Source organism: Ruditapes philippinarum, unplaced genomic scaffold (assembly GCF_026571515.1).
Source record: "Ruditapes philippinarum isolate M1 unplaced genomic scaffold, ASM2657151v2 ctg27_1_1_1_1, whole genome shotgun sequence".
NCBI classification, from domain to species: Eukaryota; Metazoa; Mollusca; class Bivalvia; order Venerida; family Veneridae; genus Ruditapes; species Ruditapes philippinarum.
In genome coordinates, this window is record NW_026864520.1 from 214,113 (window position 1) to 233,810 (window position 19,698).

General features: G+C 32.1%; 2 protein-coding genes across 4 annotated transcripts in view; both read right to left on the reverse strand.

Moving 5' to 3' along the window:
• Window positions 1-10,479, reverse strand: part of LOC132725922 (uncharacterized) — a 37,106-nt gene extending 26,627 nt beyond the window's left edge. The window contains exons 1-6 of one of the 3 annotated variants that reach the window (XM_060711128.1): window positions 10,361-10,479; window positions 7,860-8,023; window positions 6,702-6,787; window positions 6,226-6,369; window positions 5,200-5,300; window positions 4,720-4,804 (exon numbers count right to left, since the gene is read on the reverse strand). In XM_060711128.1, coding sequence (XP_060567111.1) covers window positions 4,720-4,768 — 49 coding nt within the window. In that variant the 5' untranslated portion in view covers window positions 4,769-4,804; window positions 5,200-5,300; window positions 6,226-6,369; ... (1 more) ...; window positions 7,860-8,023; window positions 10,361-10,479. Of the gene's footprint in view, window positions 1-4,719; window positions 4,850-5,199; window positions 5,301-6,225; window positions 6,370-6,689; window positions 6,788-7,859; window positions 8,024-10,360 lie in introns of all 3 variants that reach the window. The other 2 variants (XM_060711125.1, XM_060711127.1) reach the window with 2 other exon arrangements.
• Window positions 10,480-14,338: 3,859 nt separating this feature from the next.
• Window positions 14,339-19,478, reverse strand: LOC132725913 (uncharacterized). Its single transcript, XM_060711110.1, has 4 exons — window positions 18,929-19,478; window positions 18,288-18,419; window positions 16,239-16,335; window positions 14,339-15,956 (listed from the first exon to the last, which is right to left on the reverse strand). Exons 1-4 carry the CDS (start codon window positions 19,202-19,204, stop codon window positions 15,574-15,576), a joined length of 888 nt encoding a protein of 295 aa, XP_060567093.1. The 5' UTR covers window positions 19,205-19,478; the 3' UTR covers window positions 14,339-15,573.
• Between the last annotated feature and the right edge of the window lie 220 nt (window positions 19,479-19,698).

Below are 19,698 nucleotides of genomic sequence, written 5' to 3' on the forward strand. Positions count from 1 at the left end.
TAATGCATAGTATGTTCAATGTTTCTTCTTAACTTAAAGCTATGACAACCTTCGTTACATATTGTCCTACTTTAACTTTCAGTTTCCTTACTTATTAAATGGAATCAAGGTCTTTCAAATAGACTGTTGGAAAGACCCTGGTGGAATGTAGGAAAAGAGTGTTTCAATAGAATTGAATGAAATTTTGAATTGCAAAGAAAGATTAACTGACAAAACATAACATAATATTAAAAAACATGTTTATAAGACTTCTGTATAAGTAATCTGCTCTTGACATAGCATAATATTACCTTATTATTTTTCGCTTAAAATGTCCCTGTTATAATAAATTCTTAGATCAGGTAAGAATTGAATAAATCGTCTTTATTTTTGTGTTGTTTTAAAGATCCTGTAACACAAATTTTTAATGGTTTTATATCACAAATATGATGCTCAAATCAAGATTTATCAATATTGTAAGTTCCAAAAAGCATTATTTATAAAGATATTACTGAATTTAACATTTCATGTAAATAAAGGGAGGTAATTAGAAATTTATTTTCTATAAAATCTCAATAAGAAATGAAGGCATATATTATAATGATTACATGTAATGTGCACAAATACTTTCAATGCATAATTTACATATTTTTCGATGCTTGGAAAATGTTTTAGAAGCATAATTATATATACTATGTACATACATGTATATAAAATTTCACTTAAGTGTGGTAACAATCTAAATTAGAACATACAGGATCTTTAATATTTTATTTGTGCATATGTTATTCACCATACACTTCTAAAACAATGGACAAACTTCTTAGTAGCACAACTAAAATAAAAACTTCTACAGTTTAATTGAGGGAAGGGGAATGACTGTTTTTTGTGTTTTTTTAAACTATAATAAACTGCAATTAAATAAAACTAACTGATTTTTTTTGTTCTATAACATGCAAAATAAACACAATATTAGTACCAAACCTATGTCAAGTTTGCCTCCACACATTCTGAGTTTATATTAATACTTTTTGTGTAAAACAAAATTGTGGTTGTTTTAATGTTCCTATGACATTATGCTCCTTTTGCATGGTCAAGTTGAGCAAAGCTGACTTTATATTTCAAAACATTGGCTGTTATAATTGTAATTGACCAGCAGTGGATATTTGAAAGTGATAAGGATAAAAAATTTAAATCTGCCTAAAATATAAAAAGACTGTCCCACTCTTTATATAAATTGAACGTTACTAGATATATTGGACCACACGAGTTACTTATCATTCATGGGAAGTGAATTATAAAATTGTAAATTTGACTTTCACCAGCTCACATACTATGTACCCTTGGATGGACATAATGTCACTTTAAAAGTAAATCAACTATTTCCATTGAACAATAGATACTGTAATAAAAAAGTGTATTACCGCAAATCAGAAAGTAGCACTGGTGAACATATTTGCATGACTATGTGAAGATGTTCAACCTATTGCTTATTCCAAATATATCTTTCTGTATTACAAAACACTTAGCACACACTTAACACACATCAAGAAACACTTCCGAAGTTTCACAAACCATTATGCACGACTGTATTGCCCTACTGACTAACATTGCTTCTACGAAATGCATTAATTTAAGGTAAATAGGCTTGTCAAATTCTATGAAAACCTTAATCTTTAATTTCAAGAATTGAAACTGGAAGTAATAATTTACTAATACCACAAGATAAAGTGTTTTAATTAACATGACATACTCATTTATTTATCAATTAATTCATTAATTCATTCATTCACTCATTTGTTAATTTGTGTATTTATATATTAATGTTTTTATTTATTTATTTACTGATATTTAGAATTTCTGTCATAATTGTAAAAGCTTCTAATTGTACGCTGTAATTTCGGCATAGTTACAAAATAATTATTTAACATGATTAATTGACGGCAATGAAAAGTGCAATTTACCGTCCACGCCCCCTAGCACCGGCTTAAGCAGAATTCAACAATATTTTTACCAAATTGTGACACAATGTACGATGTCTGTAGACATTCAAAACTGGAATGCAGAGGACAATTCTTATTCAAAAGTGATAACTAGTCTGTCGCCCTTTTGTTCACTCCGATTTCAATATTGAAAACATTTCTGCTAATATTTCTTTAACGGAATTAGTTTAATCATGAATCAATTAATTTTATTCTTAATCGTTTATGGCAAAAGACGGATAATTATTATCATGGTTAACATTTTAATCCAAATCTTACAAAAACAGAATAGGTTTTGACACCGATATAACGTCGTATTTCATCACTTTTTTATTGTGATCAAAACAGCTTGTTTGTTATTACTGACCATGCAGGGGTGGTGAGGGTTACCTTGTGTCGATTCACCAAGGGAATGATCTATGGGCTGAGCTCTAACAACGCTTTACAATGATGCCATAGCGCCAATTACAGAAGTTCTTCACCAAACTTAATTCGAATCATTAAAACTTCAATTGAAAAGATCATCCTATAAGGAGCTCGAGGCATTCATATTCTTTCCACATATGAGTCGGACACGTAACTGAATATATTTCCTGTTATTATTCGTCTTCTCTATTAAATAAATGTTATATTTTTGAAAGGCACTTAAAGTAAGAGACGACCATTCCTCTAATATTGGACAACATTAATGAAAATCGGCAAGCACATAGGGACTAATAAAGACAACTTAATAAACTTTTACATATGTTGTCTTGTTTCGACAACTCGTTCTGGAGACAGATCAAACGTGAACAGATACGTAGCATACTATTAAGATATTGGAAATGCGGCGTGCTAATACAATGCAAGAGCGTGAAGGGTCACTAAACGGCTTTGAGTTATTGTTTCAAGGACCCAATTCAAAAGATGAACTTGTTTATAGCTCCGATAATATTGTCGGAGCGTACTGAAAATCTGGAAAAAAGGTTATTTCTCGGAAGCATTGATAAAAACAACAAAATTACATAAAAATAGCAGTCTTGGTTTGATTTGGTCTGTACATGAGGGATAATAAAAAAGTGCAACATCTCTCACGCTCCCTTGCACCGGTTTGAGCAATACTTAATTTTCAACACTAAATGTTAAGACATACTTTATACGTTAATACAGGGTTCATGACCAGGGTTGCCCAAACTGTACAAATAAGTAATGTCCCGCTCTAAAGTTATAATAGTATTATGATTGCTATTTTTTGAAATAAGCTTCTTAGAGAATAATCCCATAATACAATCTCAAGATAGGAATGCAAGGTCATATTATACGTAGAGTCACTATTGTTCGCGCATGACTACTAGCAGAATTAAGTACTAGATGCAATAAGCTAATGTTTAATTTTAATGCAGTGTTTCACTTTTTAAAAGTGTTATTATATTTTTTGTAAATACACTTTTTTTAAAGTTTCTGGTCTGTCGGGATCATTGATTCCAACATTATAAAGTGTTGAAAATTGAGTACCGCTCAAGCCGGTGCTATGAATCGTGAGGGATGTTGCACTTTTTCATTGTCCCTCGTGTACAGACTCAATCAAACCGATTCTTCAATATTTACGCTTTCTTTTTGTTAGTCATGCTTCTGAGGAATCACCCTTTCTCCAGATCTTTGTAGACTGTACTTTACTGAAATGTGGTGTCAACTATAGCTCTACTGTGTATATTACTATATTAATACTGAACTATATATCACACTCAGTTGTAACTGAACTTATTATAATCTAATGTAAGCCATCAATATTTTTTACGCTATGTACATGTATATTTCTCTATCATCACCATTGGGAGCAGTATACGTGTTAAATACCCTACAATATATGATCATTAACCTCCGTGTAAAAATATGCAATTGAGTGATATATCATGTTATATCTTATATTTTATAATTTAGATCATCAATATATTTTCATATGTATATACAGTTGTATAAGACAATGTTTAAGGCAATGTTTGAAACCAGTTGCCCATAATCGTGTGAACTATGTGACCTGGGTCAAATATGTCATATAAGTAACTTATAAGATACTTATTCAGTATGCGATTTCGTTTATGGTTATTGCATTGTACTTGTACAAGTTTGTTCTTTCAGAACTTTCTTCTTTAACAATCTATTTGAAATAATCATAATCTTTCAACAAAGAGATTAATAGAGTTTTTTCTATATATATATATTAAATCAGTAAGTCAAGAAGGTCGGGAGATTTTCATAAAGAGACACGCCTATTTCTACATTTACACTTTAGTTACTTTTTTCACACCAAAATCAGTACAGAAATTTGAATTGTTTAAAGTACAAAAAAGTTTATAGGACAGACTAGTTCTATATTTTTATTTAACCTCCCTTCAATACCCTGTTCCAATTAACCATTTTCGATTTGGCTTCAGTTGGAATTCGTGGAAGTCTCTTTATCTTATGTACAAGAATTGGAGCATTAACGAACGATAATCTTATGAGTACGTGGAAACAATCTAAATATATGCTAGACATAAGGCAAAGTATATCAAGGCGACCGACCGGGTGTATAAGAATGATATTGCAAAATTAAGCTTGCAAAAAAAGGGAAAATTGGGGAAATGATAGCAAAATGCTGTGCCAACTTGTATGTTGCAAAAGCTTTGTGTGTAATGATCCCGGAAACTCATTATTGAAAAGAATAAACGTATGTAGCACTTATTTAATGCGCCTATCCTTTTGCGGACATTGGTCAGAATGGACAGTAGTTTCTTACCTGCATTCATGTTCCCTTCGGCGCCTTTCCCGGGACTTTGTACACGCATTTGTCACATGAAAAGTTGTGCAACCTCGGTTGAAATCTAGATCAGGCGAATACAGGGTATATGAAAATTTTAAAGTTTGAACTGGAAAAGACAAAATATGTTTTCCGTCCGTGATTTCATGTAATCGATACAAATTTAGTGTCTATAAATATTTTTTATTTGATATAACTTCACACGATTTTGAATAGGATATAATTTAACTATAGGGGCCTTAGTTTTTCTATAAAATATACACGATTGCTATGTAAATTGAAAAAAAAATGCTGTCAAAAGTTCAAAACAATGAAAGAAAACTTTGAAGGATTATGTCATGTTTTATGATCAAAGTTGACTTGAGTGCATGCAATTCAATAAAAGAAAGAGGATAAATAAAATCAAGCATTGTAAAAACCTGAATTGTATGTGTGTTATATTACTTGAGTTGTACGTACAGTCTTGTAAGGATTGTCTCCCTTTCTGTTTATTTAAATCATCAAGAGCAAATACCCATTCATGCTTATTTCGTGTTTCAACATTGGCAAAGTTATCCTTCCTGAAAAGAATGTGAAATTTATTATTATTATTATTATTATTATTTATTATTATTATTATTATTATTATATAAATGGTTGATAATGGTACTAGAAAAACACACAATTTTCAATCTGTATATGCGGTGCATTCATATTTAACTCCTATAGCGGAGGTTATTTTTGGAAGCCTGTTAAAGAAACATATATGCCAAAACATTAGAAATATGGTGAATATTTGTCTACTTTTTATACTTTTATGAGTAAAATAGTTTTGTAATTCTAAGTTTAAAGTGTTTGAATCCGAAAAATAAATGAAAATGTATAAAAAAACATTAGTTACTTTATTCAAATATATAAATAGAAATAAATAAATATGTTTTGTATGCCACGTTTTTATTAGAAGTCATGGGGATTAAACATGTTTACAAAAGTGGATAAACCATCTTTATGCATTACTTATTAAAAGGAACATTATGCCTAAGCAAATTTTAATTTTATTTCCCAAAAGCATGTTAATTTTTTAATTTAGGTGCCCTGTTATACTTTTATTACTAAATGGCCAATTACCCGAAACATCTTTTTCTTCTGTTGCTTATATTAGCAATAAGTACAAATATATCCAAGTAAAAATACTAGTTTGATAACAGTTTGCTACTTTTGTGACAAATTATTTCTCATTATCACTACATGTACTTTTCTCATGTGATAAGCTTCTAACATGCTCTTAATCCATGATTCAAATGCTGTGACCCTTGTTGGCTTTCAAGAGAGTCTAGGCACGACCTTGACTATGGAAATATGTGAGGTGATACCTTTTAAGGTATAGGGACGGTGAATATGAATTTTGAAGAAATGAGAAAAAGAGGGTGGTTTATAATTAATTGTTCCCGTATTCTACCTAAAGAATATTGTTTGCGCTAGATTAAAACAAATAATGTCAACAACCTATTGGTCTTCATTCCCTTTTCATCACTATTTTATTGGGTTCCATGCTAGACTTTCGTCTACAAAGAGAGAAACGAGAGTATTTACATACAAAGTATGACACAGCCTTTGCCGGATGACTCCGCCTCTTTTGCATATCGACACCTGAAATGTTTACGCCTTTCATGATAACATTTTTATCGCAACAATTTATGACAAAGTTATATACATTGTACAATCGTAGACTAGATCAATTACGTTACATAAAGAAAACCCAAATCGTCAAAATTGAAAATGTCGCAGACTCAGTAATATTGAGTGTGTTTATGGAAGGTAGCAATAAATGCAATCAACAGTCCACACCACCTAGCATCGGTTTAAGCGAAACTAAAAATAAAAAACATGAGCATGTTGTTAAATTAAAAATTATTTAAAAATACCCACATATGTATTCATACAAATAATGTAGAATACTTGGTTCTTACATTTTATTATACCTTTAAACTTTCGGATGATCTTTCCTATCCAATACTGCCAGCCGATTAGAGACATTTTGGTAGCCTTATGAGGAACACCTGTTCACCTGTGAAATAAAAAATGATAAACAAGATCAACAAGGAAAAGCGGCGTTCAATGAACGCAACCCCAACACGACACAGCAAAAAATAAGTCAATAAAACCAAGATTGTTTCTAAAACGGATCACTTTTTGATTTCTCCTTATTTATATTTACGGAAGCGTCCTGGTGCCAGTTTAACATGTTCTATAAAAATTATAACTCCTACATTATATGGAGATAAAAAAAGCCTTTATAAGTCCTACGTAGGACTTTATAACTCCTACTACTTAGGGGATAAAAAAAACCTAATTAGGAGTTTTTAAGTCTTACGTAGGACTTTGTAACTCCTACGTAGGAGATAAAAAGCCAAATAAGGAGTTAATAACTCCTACGTAGGACTTTTAAGTTTTACGTAGAACTTTATAACTCCTACGTAGGACTTTGTAACACCTACACAGGAGATTAAAAATGCCTAATTTATAGAACATGTTAAATTGGCACCAGGACGCTTCCGTATAAATTACTTACAATGACAGAAAATAAAAAAAGTCATTTAAATAATTTTTTGTGTTTGAAGCATACGTTCATATCAATTGGACTATTTTTTTTTATTTTATTTTTTTTTTCATTTTTCATTTCAATATAGAAAACTGTTCATACTTAAAAGAACTCTTATGTTCGGTTGTGAGGGTTTTTTTTCTGAAATATCAGAACTGGGCACAATTTCTCAAGATAAGTGTTCCATTTCACGTTAGTCTAGATCAATGAAATGTGTGCAAAATTTCAAATCATCGTCACTACTTTTTTTTTATAGAAAAATTATTCTCATTGCGAAAAATGACCCAAATTGAACAGCGTTGCAATTTACTTCTGAGAATATCTTTCTGTTTTAAGTGTTCCACTCGATCTATGTCAATAATTCAGAAGTATATCGTAGACAAAGTGAAAACAATACAACTACTATTGGTTCTTCATTTGTTCTTAAACAAAATTAGGTTGATATTATTTACTGTACAATAAACCTTTGACGCATTGTCATTTAATAAAGATATTGTATTTAATATTGTATCACTAAAGTTGATTTGTTATATGTCACCTGTTTTCTTGGGCCTGGAAATTTTCCTGGGGTCTTCTGGTCAGTTCCATGCTATATCAACGCGTTGTTTGCTTTAAAACTTATTTTGGGCGTCAACTTTTAATTATAATGCTGAACTTGACATTACTAGACATTCGCGTCGCTCTGACAGCACTAGAACATTGCTGAAAACAACAACATAAATAAAATTATAAAAAACGACAAACATAACAACACTGCAAGGTCAATGCTTACCCGGCTATGCATGTATTTCAATTTTATATAGATTTATATATTATAATCGTGCACAAAAGTAACATACAAGTGAGTTTTCTAGATTATAATATATATATAAAACCGTGTTCGAAACTTTCAGAAAGATCACTTGTCAGTATTCTTGATACACATGGCAGGGCTCGGGCGCTACCTATAATCAAAGCAGTTCGACCAGAAAACGCGAAACCTTACGCATCTGCAAATGTTTCTAAATTCAAAATTTCACGATTTTCGTGTTTTAATGTTGAATTGAACTTAAGCCGGTGCTAGGAGGCGTAGACTGTAACTTGCATTTTCCAGTACCGTCCATGAACAGACTCAATCAAACCAGGCCTGAAAATTTTTCATTTTTTGTCGTTTTGTAGTTCTTTAGGGATTTTATTTTTCTCTATTTTACAATGGTAATCACATGTGCAGTGTCTCTAAATCGTTGGAGGACCACATTGCGTCGACTACATCCAAACAATAGTAAGAGCCCGAACACTGCCCTGTCAGAGATTGTTCACTGACCATGACGCCTTTTTTACCAATATGCCGTACCCGTCATTAACTTTTACATTGTTTCGTTACAAAAACAAAATTAATAGAGATTTAAGTGGTACTTATCTTTCCTACACTATGCTACTATCCCTTAACGATTCTCCTCAAAAGCTTTGATACGACAATATATTGTTAAAAGAAAAATCGTATGTAGTTTGTTGTTATTGTTATATTAATGCTATATTATAACAAATATTATATCTAACTTGATGGTTATATGACTTGTTTATAATATATATTTGTGTATTTTACTTTGATTGCATTCGTCAAATCATACTGAACCAATCTGGTTGCTTGCAACATTGAATCATTGAATTGATATGTTGAAATTCTACCCATCAGTTTTTCCAAAATGAATTGATATGTTGAAATTCTACCCATCAGTTTTTCCAAAATATGTTTCGCTAAAAAATAATATAAGAATAGTGTAAAATATGTTCTAATTGTAATGATAGACAATAGATGAAAGTATGAAATATGATATTTTGTAATTATCACAATGTTGATGGGATCGTGACCTTTAAGGTTATTATTTTTACCTATGTTACCCAGTATGACAGAGGTTCATTTGAAAGATAATACAGTATAGAAAGTCATTTTAGAATTAAGTTATATAAGATACTTAAATGCTAACACTAGCCTCCTTTATCCAGAAAATTATTCAATATTAAAGATATAAATATGTTGCGAATGATTTAAATTTGAATCATAATTGAAAACCCTAAAGTATCAAAATAAAAAAAAGAACTTAATCAACAACACCAGTAATGTTATTCATGAGTACACAACTTATCTGCTATTTTAATTATGGAAACTGACTGACGTCTATAACAAAAAACTAAGCCAGTGTTTGGCTATTCTCTCATGAATAGGTCATAGCAGATTTCTTTTCATGATGAAGAAACAAAAACAATTGGAAACCTAAATCAACACAAGAAGGGATTCTTGCGAGCGTTCATGTTCGTGCGTGTGACACTTATGAAGTTGTAAGTAATAACACCTGAAGTTCCTTTGCCCCGACATCTCTAAGGTGATATTCTGTCTATAATTGTGAAACGCCAATGAACTCATAACGCAACAAACTGTTCTTTATTATATATACGTTTTTCCAACGCTGTAATGAACATATATAGAATAGAACAAAGAAACTGCATTGATATGATAATTGTATTTACCAAAAACGTGTTAAACATATTTTTGTTTCTTAAAATCACATATGCCCCTATATTGCCATTTTCTTTGTTTGTTATATTTAGGTCAATGTCCGTTCAATCATTTTCTATGACCTACTTTGATGTTTGCCTTTAACTTGCCATTTACTGACGATATGGTCAGTCGTGATTTCCATATATTTGTTTTCTACACTAAAAGATGGAAAAAAAACAATAATTTCGTTTTAATATTTTTGTTTAAAGTTGAAGAACAATGGCGAAGCGCATCGATATGTAAGAGATATTGCGGCACTTGACACGTCCATTTTGCGCGTACTTCTTTAGAGTGTCTACCAAAATGTATTTTCATCATCAGATATCTGATTAAATCTTTTTTATACACTAAACAAGATTTTAATAACTAACTTTCATAAAAGCGTCTATGTTTCCAGCCAAACCTTTGGAGAAAGATTTCTTAAATCAATTAAATGTAATTAACAGACATTGAAAATTTCAAGATGATGTATAATAAAAATTGTGATAAAAATATTTTACCCATTTTACACAGTTCTTCTTAACATTTCCAACACTTTCTTCCATGAGTCTTAATTGTTCCTTGTCCTCTAATCTTAGCATTTAGCTTCTTATTGACTCGATGCGGAAATTAAAGTTCGACTTCCATTTATCAACCAATGAAAAACCGCTGACTATTTCAAACTGAAAGGTAGGTAAATTTTAGGGGAAGTCCCGACTACCTTACCAGATAAGTATAGCGTTTTGGGTTTTTACTTTGCTGAATTTGCATAAAATAACAGTCTTGTTTTCAAAATATTTCCTTATAAATTTGTGCTTTAACATTTTGTGTAAAGTTATAACATTTTAAATGTGTTTATCCAATGGTGTATAAATTTTCACTTTTTCATGTTATGGTTTCATGATTCGTTATTTGTATGGAAAAACTGGTTATAATTGAAGTAGCATATTCTAAATAAGAGTTATTCTCTAAACTCAATTACTGAAACTGTTGGACGAACTGATATATACTCATGTTAAACATTATTCAAATATTAAAATTTTAACTACATGACCATTAAATGTATTTATTCAATGTGGGATTTATAATAAATGAACTTTGTTTCTATACTTTGAAGTAGATTTGTAATTAACCGTCACAGAAGTGATTATAAATTGAATACACATGTTTGTAAACTATAAGGCCCAAATTGGTTACATCCTTTAATACAAAATGTAAAGTTATTTTTATTTTTACCTGGTCACTGACCATTTACACTTGGATAGGTATAATGTCCCATCAACGTGATATATAAGATAACATACAGTTAAGCATATATCATTTCTTATTTTCAGATTTGGGCGCATTGCATTTTATTGATATCTGACAAAAGTTGGACACTCACTTTAAATGCAATATAACTACTGCATGAAATACAATAATAGTTTTTTATCAATTAGAGTGAGATAAGAATCACTAAAGAAAGCCCAACGCGGCAAAATTGAAAATGTTGCAGGCTCGGTTTGATTGAGCCTGTTCATGGACGGTACTGTCAAGTGCAAGTTACCGTCCACGTCCCCTAGCACCGGCTTAAGAAGAATTCAACATTTAACATGAACTGGTAAAATTTAGAATTTTGAAACATCCGCAGATGTGTTCATATGGCGGTTATCATTGAACCTTCAATGTGGCACGTTAGTGCCATTCCATGAAAAGCGGCATATGGTCCCCAAGTAAAAAAAATGCGGGTGCCCTAAACGAGAAAACAATGGGCGGAACTAAATAAAATGGAATTTTGAAAGGGGATCTGAGGTTATGAAGCCTGCATATCACATATATAACGTCAAAAGACAAATTTAAAAAGCAGGCCTCATATCCTAAGGGTGATTCAACAGTATTCAAGTGAGGAATACTGTAACCACCCAACAAGAAAGATGCCAAATAGATAGAACTAAAATACCACAAGCACAACAATAATGTCGTGCTGAACGATCTTTAAGGATCGGAAATATGTTTAGGTTTTGCGACTTCGTAAAGTGTTATATCTTTTTTCTGTCTTCATATGCGATAAAGAAATATACTTCTTAACTTTTTGCTAAGCACCATAAGTTAATTTTTATATTATCACAAGTATAAAACAGATTTATTTCCAATTTTTGAAAATTCTGATTCAGCAATGTTTTCAGATGGTCCCCATTGATTTATCTGTTACAACTCATCTTGGTTGCATGAAAAGCATGCACCCCGATATTTTCATGTTTATGATGAGGTGTACAATCACACGTCTTTTGTTATACGGCTTATTGTTATTCATAGGCTTACATTTCTTACATCTGTCTCTTTGATATGGCAAATGCTAACATTAGGCGGAGTTTCAGAGAAGCGGGGTTTTGGAGAGTTGTAAGCATGATGCAGCAGGGAGCAACTTTCTGCCAACACCACATCATCATCCCCAGAGCCTGGGAGAGATACCGGCTAGATGGTTCATCCGCCAGGAGGCATGCTGGAGGTCGCAACACCAGCTCAGGATCGGTTTTTGGTCCTTCAGGCACGTCGACTAATGTTTTGGACAGCAACTTCTCTCTCTTCGAAATAACCTTGCTAATGCTGCGGGGTCCGTGTTTCCGCACACGGTACATTGAAGGCTGTTTGAAGGAATTTGCGGTCATACGTATCCCCTTGACGCGTCAACATCGCCAGGCTCGTTTGGAATGGACCATAAAGAATACACGGTGGGCCATGCAACACTGGAGACACTTTCTGTTTACTGATGAGTCAAGGTTCTGCCTACACTTCAGAGATAGGCGTGCTAGAGTCTGGAGAAGACAAGGTGAACGGTTTCAGACTGCAAATTTTGCTGAGCATGACCGCTACGGAGGTGGTCAGTTATGGTGTTTGGAAGGCATCAGCTGGGATGGACGAACCGACCTGGTTGTGCTAAATAGAGGCACGGACGACATCTTAAACAACCAGGTTACTAGTATATGCTGGAGCAGTCGGCGATCGGTACATTCTAATAACGATAATGCTCGACCCATAAGGCCAGGGTGGTCCAGGACTACATGACTTAAATCCAAAATTACACGTGTGGAATTGAGTTGCAGGTTAGAATTTCAAATCGTCAGCTGCAACCCAGAACCATCCAGGAGCTTGGAGCCATGTTTGTCCAAGAACGAGCATCATGACCAGTTAGAACGATCATACACTTAAAGAAAGTATGAGAAGGCGCCGCCAAGCTGTCATTGATAGAAACACATCATAGACACGGTATTAAGTCTAAAACTGTAAACAAAAATTCCAATTTAACAAATTTGGAAAACACGCTGCATGTTCTGAAATCTTCAAAGAGGGAGTCATCCTCTTCTCTAGTACACAATCAGTGTAAAAAAACAAGGATAAAGATCAACAAGGCAAAGGCAACGTTCACAGGACGCAGCCCCTCGACACACCCAAGTAGGGCACCCAGAAGACACAAAACCAAAACCTGGAGTGGACATAAGGGCGTTGAAAGGAGAGGGACATGTAATGTGTGAAATAATATAAACTAAAACGGGCCCATATGGGAATTAAAGGGATAAGGGCTGTAAAACTCATTTATAAGGTTAAATTTGTCCTTGAGTTGAATTGATAAAACGGTAAAACAACATTTAAAACATTTCGCACGGCAAATAGTCACACTCAAACATATGGTGCTTAGCAAAAGTTGAGTAGTTACCTTCAGTACTAGATAAATTAAACTCTTTGAATAAAATAATATTATTTACTCGTTCAATAAATTCAGTATTGAACCGCCTCCGTTTATTTGATATATAAATACAATATACGTAAACATACATGTTAACATACATGATAAAGTAAGTTTTTCATTAAAACAATTACAATGACAGGAATACACAGAATGTTCAACAGGGAGCAAAACAGTCAGACCTTTGGTGATTTAGGGCTCTCCTGGGTTTATAAACCTTTCAAAAAGGCTAACAAATGTCCTCTGTTTGGTTATACTTATCTACATATACTAATCTAAATGTAAGTCAATTTTTCTGACCTCTTTGTAAGTTGTATCAAGTCAAGCCTTTCCTCAAATAAAGCCATTTGGGAAGAATCGGTGTGTCTTTATGATAGAATCCTTGATTGTAAGCAAGGTTTTAGTCTGGTACATTTACTACACTAAATGCAAATGACAAAATACCCATGTCTTCATCAAGTACTCTTTTAAGGCATATAGACAACACTTTCTATAAAACGACTTTATAAAACATCACAATAATTAAAACTTTGACAACGAGGAGAAAAACTTCCTTTCGCAATGACCCAAGGTTTACCATCCGGAATTATAATAGTATCCTTAAATAAAAGTTAAAACGTCTTTTGAATAACTTGCTAGGTCGCATTTAATTGATGACATCTATGCTGAATTTAATGACTAATTTCAAGATGTCATCGGCTAAATTATTTGGTTCGTTCATACCATCAAAAGATGGTGGCGAACCAATTCGTAAAATAGTACAAAGATTGCAAAATAACAAATACGTCTTTATTTTGTATAAGCACTTGAAGAAAATACAAGAAAGATAAATCAGCAGGAGGAATTAATACAACATGATTAGTGTGCTCTGAAATAACTTGGTGAAAAAGATACCGACACGACTCCTGATTTGTTGGATACAAAGAGCAAATGATACCATAATGATGAGATGAACATTTAATTGAATGATACTATTGATTAGTATTGAATGCCCAAGGCATGAAATGTATATACAGTGTAAGAGTTATTTTATGATATCAATTAAATTTTTAAGTGTATGAAGATCATACGGTATGTACATGTAATGCATATAAAACAGTGTAAGCGTTTATTTTATTATATCAATTAAATGTCTACGGACATGCAACATTACAGACAAAAGGGAAATCGTTAAGACTTTCCTGCAATTCCGATTGTTTAAAAGTCTCTCCTTGTTAAGTGCATGATATCATCATAAGCGATACATCACAAAATGTCAGAAACCTTGGCTTAATTTTCAACACTGAATCTATGACAACTTAAGAAGAATAGTAAAGTACAGCGAATTTTTCAAAGCTGTCACAAAGCAAATGACATCAATATGTTTGAGAGAAGAAATTTCAAAAATTATAGGTCTCTTTCATTTTGTGTTTAGTATTGTGGGTTTGCTATAAACAGCCACCCGTTCATATTCTAATTGCTTATACTAGTAGTTTACTAGTATAACTAGGGGTCATTTATTCTATTGTTGATAATTTAACACTGTACAGTTAAAACCTCTGCCTTTGATGACGTTCACGAGATTGAACTATCATTATTTAAATCAGAACCATGAATCCTGCCTAAAACAATTTTAGGGTGTATGTTGCAATTACCATTTCAGCAAATAAACAGAATCAAACCGATCAAACTGCTTTCACAACTATCGAATCTTCAGGTAACGAAGAAAACTTTTTTAAACATCTTGGTTTTAAAAGTATATGTGTCTCTATGATCGATGAATAAAATAAGTAGTTTTGTAGTTCAGAATACAACTTGTAAAATACAATTAATAAACGCCATCAAAAATGTAATGAAAACTTCCATTTTAAAAGTCATTGGTTAAATAAGGAATGAATACGTTATGTATTATGCATTTTACACGTGGCTCACAGTGTACTATTGTATGTGCAACAGTAAAATCAACCTCACAGTTGATGTAACATCGATATTTTTACGAATCGCTTATAGTCTCAGACGCTATCTTTCGTGCTATCTCAAGTACACTGCACCGAAGAATGTACCATTGCCTCTTAAATTGATATGCACTTCCGGGTAATGGTTCACCACTGTGAGATAATCATCAATCTCCAAGAAAAACAGAGCCGTCATAGAGCACGTGTTGTTCAAGCTTCTATCTGCATTAGCGACACCAGCAATGCAAAAATGTTCTTGTATGATGATGTCACCACCCTTTATACTTCTTTTCTGTACAAGTTTCATAACTTCTTCAGGTCTGCAGTCTTCAAATAAAATCTGTGCGTACACTAGGTATAACCCTTTCTTTTTAGCGATAAATCGGCCATCTATAGCACGAAAGGGATTGGATTTTTCTGTAATAAATGATGCTAGCTTAAAAACATCAAGGGTTTGCTCTGAAAAAGAAAAGAAAGCATTTAAATTTAAAAATACGCTTATTTTAGGTTCCACAGTTCCATCCGTTTTATCTATAGATCATTCAAATATTTCAAAAGGAAGGCAAAGATATCCTGATTCAAATTTTTATTTTTTAAGTGTTAAGGTACAAAGAGATACTTATTTGTTACTATTTTGGTTGTCGTATAAAAGACAGCAATAATGAATAGGCAGCAAGTTTATCAAGATTTTTATTTTAAAATTTGATTGTTTTATCAAGATGATAACGAAACGTTTCCTACTCATTTCAGCCGATCTCTGTCCTGTATGTCTTCCGAGTGGACAATTAGCCCTTCCACTTGCTAGTCCTTCTCTTAAAACATAGTGTGCCGCTGGGGTCTGTAAAGTATATCATAATTTTGATAAAATTATATTAATTTGATGTATTTATATTATTTATTTCTTGGGGTTAACGAGGCACCAACACTGTCATATGGCGACTGTGTTCCGCTTTCCTGGTGAACAAAGGCGGCAAATCCCCCTGTATACATTATTTTGAGGACAAAAACTGGCACCTGACTAGACCCACCGACGTTCCGTTAGCTAGCTAGATAATTTTCTCACATGAAAAGATCCGAAGACACTGGCGAGACTTGAATCAATGAGAGGCAAGTGGTCAGAATGCAACGATCTTAACCACCAGACCAAGACGCCCCTATATCTGTTCAATTCAGTTCAGTCATCGATTAAGTAAGATCTTGGCTCATTTCATGAAAGCTTTGTTTTTCAGTAGCCATTGGCTTAAATTAATGCTGTCTTCCAAAGATAATAATGCAGAAGCAAATATTTGTATCTTTCGGTTTGTTTGTATCTTTTCGTCCAGATTGGAGCCAATAATAAAAATACTTCATTAAAAGTATCATCATATCATAATTAATCAGACGGGTATTAAACTATTTTTGAACTTTTGTGACCAAAGAAAGACTTCTTGATCACAAAAAATGTAAATTTCGAAAGTCATTTTCATGAATTCCAAAGAGAAACCTCATTTAAACTACAGGAGGAACTAACAATCTTAAAACAAGATCAAATGAAAGTGTCATTTTGTGACAAATTGGTTGTGGTGAACAATTATTTCTTCAATTAAGTAAATATTTATCATACAGATAAAATTAAACTCGTTTATACAAACGAATGATGGGTCTATAATGTATAAAATGAGAGATATTTTAAAAAGAAAGAGTATTATTACAAGCATACAATAGTTAACATGACAGCAATACTTTCTTGAAAATAATACGGATATTCCTTAGTTTAGTACAAAGCTGTCCAACTCACTTGAAGACCTTACTAGGTATATTGAAATTACAGATATTCGTACTTAAAAACTACAATGTATATAAACAATGATAAATGACTTGGATCTGATGATGTTCTGGAATAAAATGTGGCATTATATAGATCGATCTATAAGATATCTCACAATGTAATCAGTAAAATAAGTCATTCCCTGCATTCCAAAAATAGTAAACCTAAACAGTTTTTAAAGATTCGGTGACTTATTTTGTGACATTTAAAACTTACAAAGATTGGACTGGTAAAAACCTTGTAAAAACCCTCTTACTGGAAAAAGCTATGAAATCTTAGTCTGAATAATTGCACCAGTTTGACTAGAAAATATATTTTATAACATATCTTTTAGTAAAATTATGACAACTTTCAATTTTCAAAAAAACATCATTAATGTTTTCATTTTATGTCTGTATAAGTATATTGTATTTCCTAGTAAGTATAAGGACCACATTGGAAATAAAGCTCAAGACTTTCAGGGACAATCCGAGGTTATTGCACACTACTCTTTACATGCATTTTCTTCAATAGTAAAATGTTCCATATGCATAAAATATCTAGTCTAACGCTTATAAAATGTGATGTTTAATTTAGTCTTGTTTCAGTTGTAACATTTGGGTTTTGAAATGTTTTTTAACTTCGTGTGATACAGTTATTTGTGACAAACTATCAAAGTACCTTTAAACCAATTTATTTATTTACTTTTATCATAAAAAATGTGTAAGTGAAGAAACTAAACTAATGACTATTAACCGAAATTTTACTTGTTACTAAAAGAGAAAGGGGAAGTGTTTTATATCTTGATAATTTATATGTATATATATGTGTATACAAGGTTAAATTATCTCATTTGTACAATTATTACATTTGTACTCGATGGTGCAATCCTGAAAATTTAAAGCAAATCTGCTGCTTTGATTCGGTATGAAAGTGTAGGAATTGTTTATATACATGTAGTTTGTTAATATTGAATAAAATATAAATATTTTCATCAGTTATACTTTTTGTTTTTTCTTCTTGTTTCCACCTTTCCCTTTCGTTCTTTTCTTCTTTTTCTTTTCCGTCTCACTTCTTCTTCTCCTTAACTGACTTATATGTGTGAAAGCATTTGCAATGGTATGCATATTTGTTTTCTGAAATATAAGTTTTAATCTAAACTAATATACTGCATGTTTGACTTTTACAAACACTAACTACTACAAACTATAACAAACCGAATCCTACTTTCTCTTTCGATGACAGATAACAAATGTGTTTTTGTGCAATGTTAAATCACACAAGAGTTAGTAAGTTGATTTTCTCTTTATACCCCACGTAATAATTTTGTATTGATAGCAATAGTTTAAACCGTTTGAATGATCTCAATATTTCATTATTTAGTAAACCCATCTGCTATATTCGGCAGATTTAATCGGTGGCGGAGAGAGTGCGTGGACAGTAGTATCTATTATAACAATTATGTCTATGAATAAACTCAATCAAACAGAAACTGTTCCATTTTATTAAATCGTATAGGACAATCTTTAAGATTGCAATTATCAATATCATTTAATTCAGTGTATAAATATATACAGATATGATACAGATATAAAATGTTCAATGCATTGCGTTGCAATAAGTTATAAGAGTTATCTGGTCTTACTTGTGAAATAGATCCCTGAGCTGCCACAACTTCATGAAATCCGTTGTTCCCATGTAACGAAACCTCACTTTCAGTTGAATCCTTATCATGCTTTACTGTTTTGTTAATCGAAACAAGTAAACATGTACAATAAACACAACATGTTACACCAATTAAAACTGTGACCAAACAAACTGTACATGTATACATAAACCAGGTATAGCACGTGCATTGTGCAGGTTTATCACTATCTGCACTGTCCGTCTGTCCACAATGTGCACACTTCATACCTCCCATTTCATTATGACAATAGATAATCGAAACCAAATTCCAAGAACATGTATTAAATTAAATATTTAGAATCGATTATGCTAAAACATGTCTACGTGACCCAAATTCAAGTACGTAAACTGTATTGAATTTACTACCTCTTTTGTGTATATATTATATTTCGTTTACATATATTTAATCATATACCACTACATTGATATTCTTTGACTTTACTTAAATCCTTCCTTCAACATTTAAAGAGGTCAACTCAATGTAAAATTATTTTGTACAATTGTTATGATACAATTTGACGATAAAGATTAAGATATTTATAGAATGTAGTGTCTTTGTATTCTTGTTATATTACAAAGTTAATGTAGCGTGTTTCTATGCAAATCGTTATGTAGATAGATATATCGGGTATATTACGTTTCATATGCTTAGAAATTGTCAAACTAGAAGCCGAAATTGTTCAAGAAATCTCGCCCCAACTCTGCTGTATTTCTTAAATGGACTTGTAC

Bases quoted from the DNA above. Each gene is read 5' to 3' on its own strand.
- LOC132725913 (XM_060711110.1), bottom strand. From the start codon at position 19,204: ATGGGAGGTATGAAGTGTGCACATTGTGGACAGACGGACAGTGCAGAT. The intron at 18,420-18,928 runs GTAAGACCAGAT...CTTATATTTCAG, and splicing joins CTCAGGGATCTATTTCACAA to AAAACAAATATGCATACCAT. The intron at 16,336-18,287 runs GTATAACTGATG...TATACTTTACAG, and splicing joins ACAAGAAGAAAAAACAAAAA to ACCCCAGCGGCACACTATGT.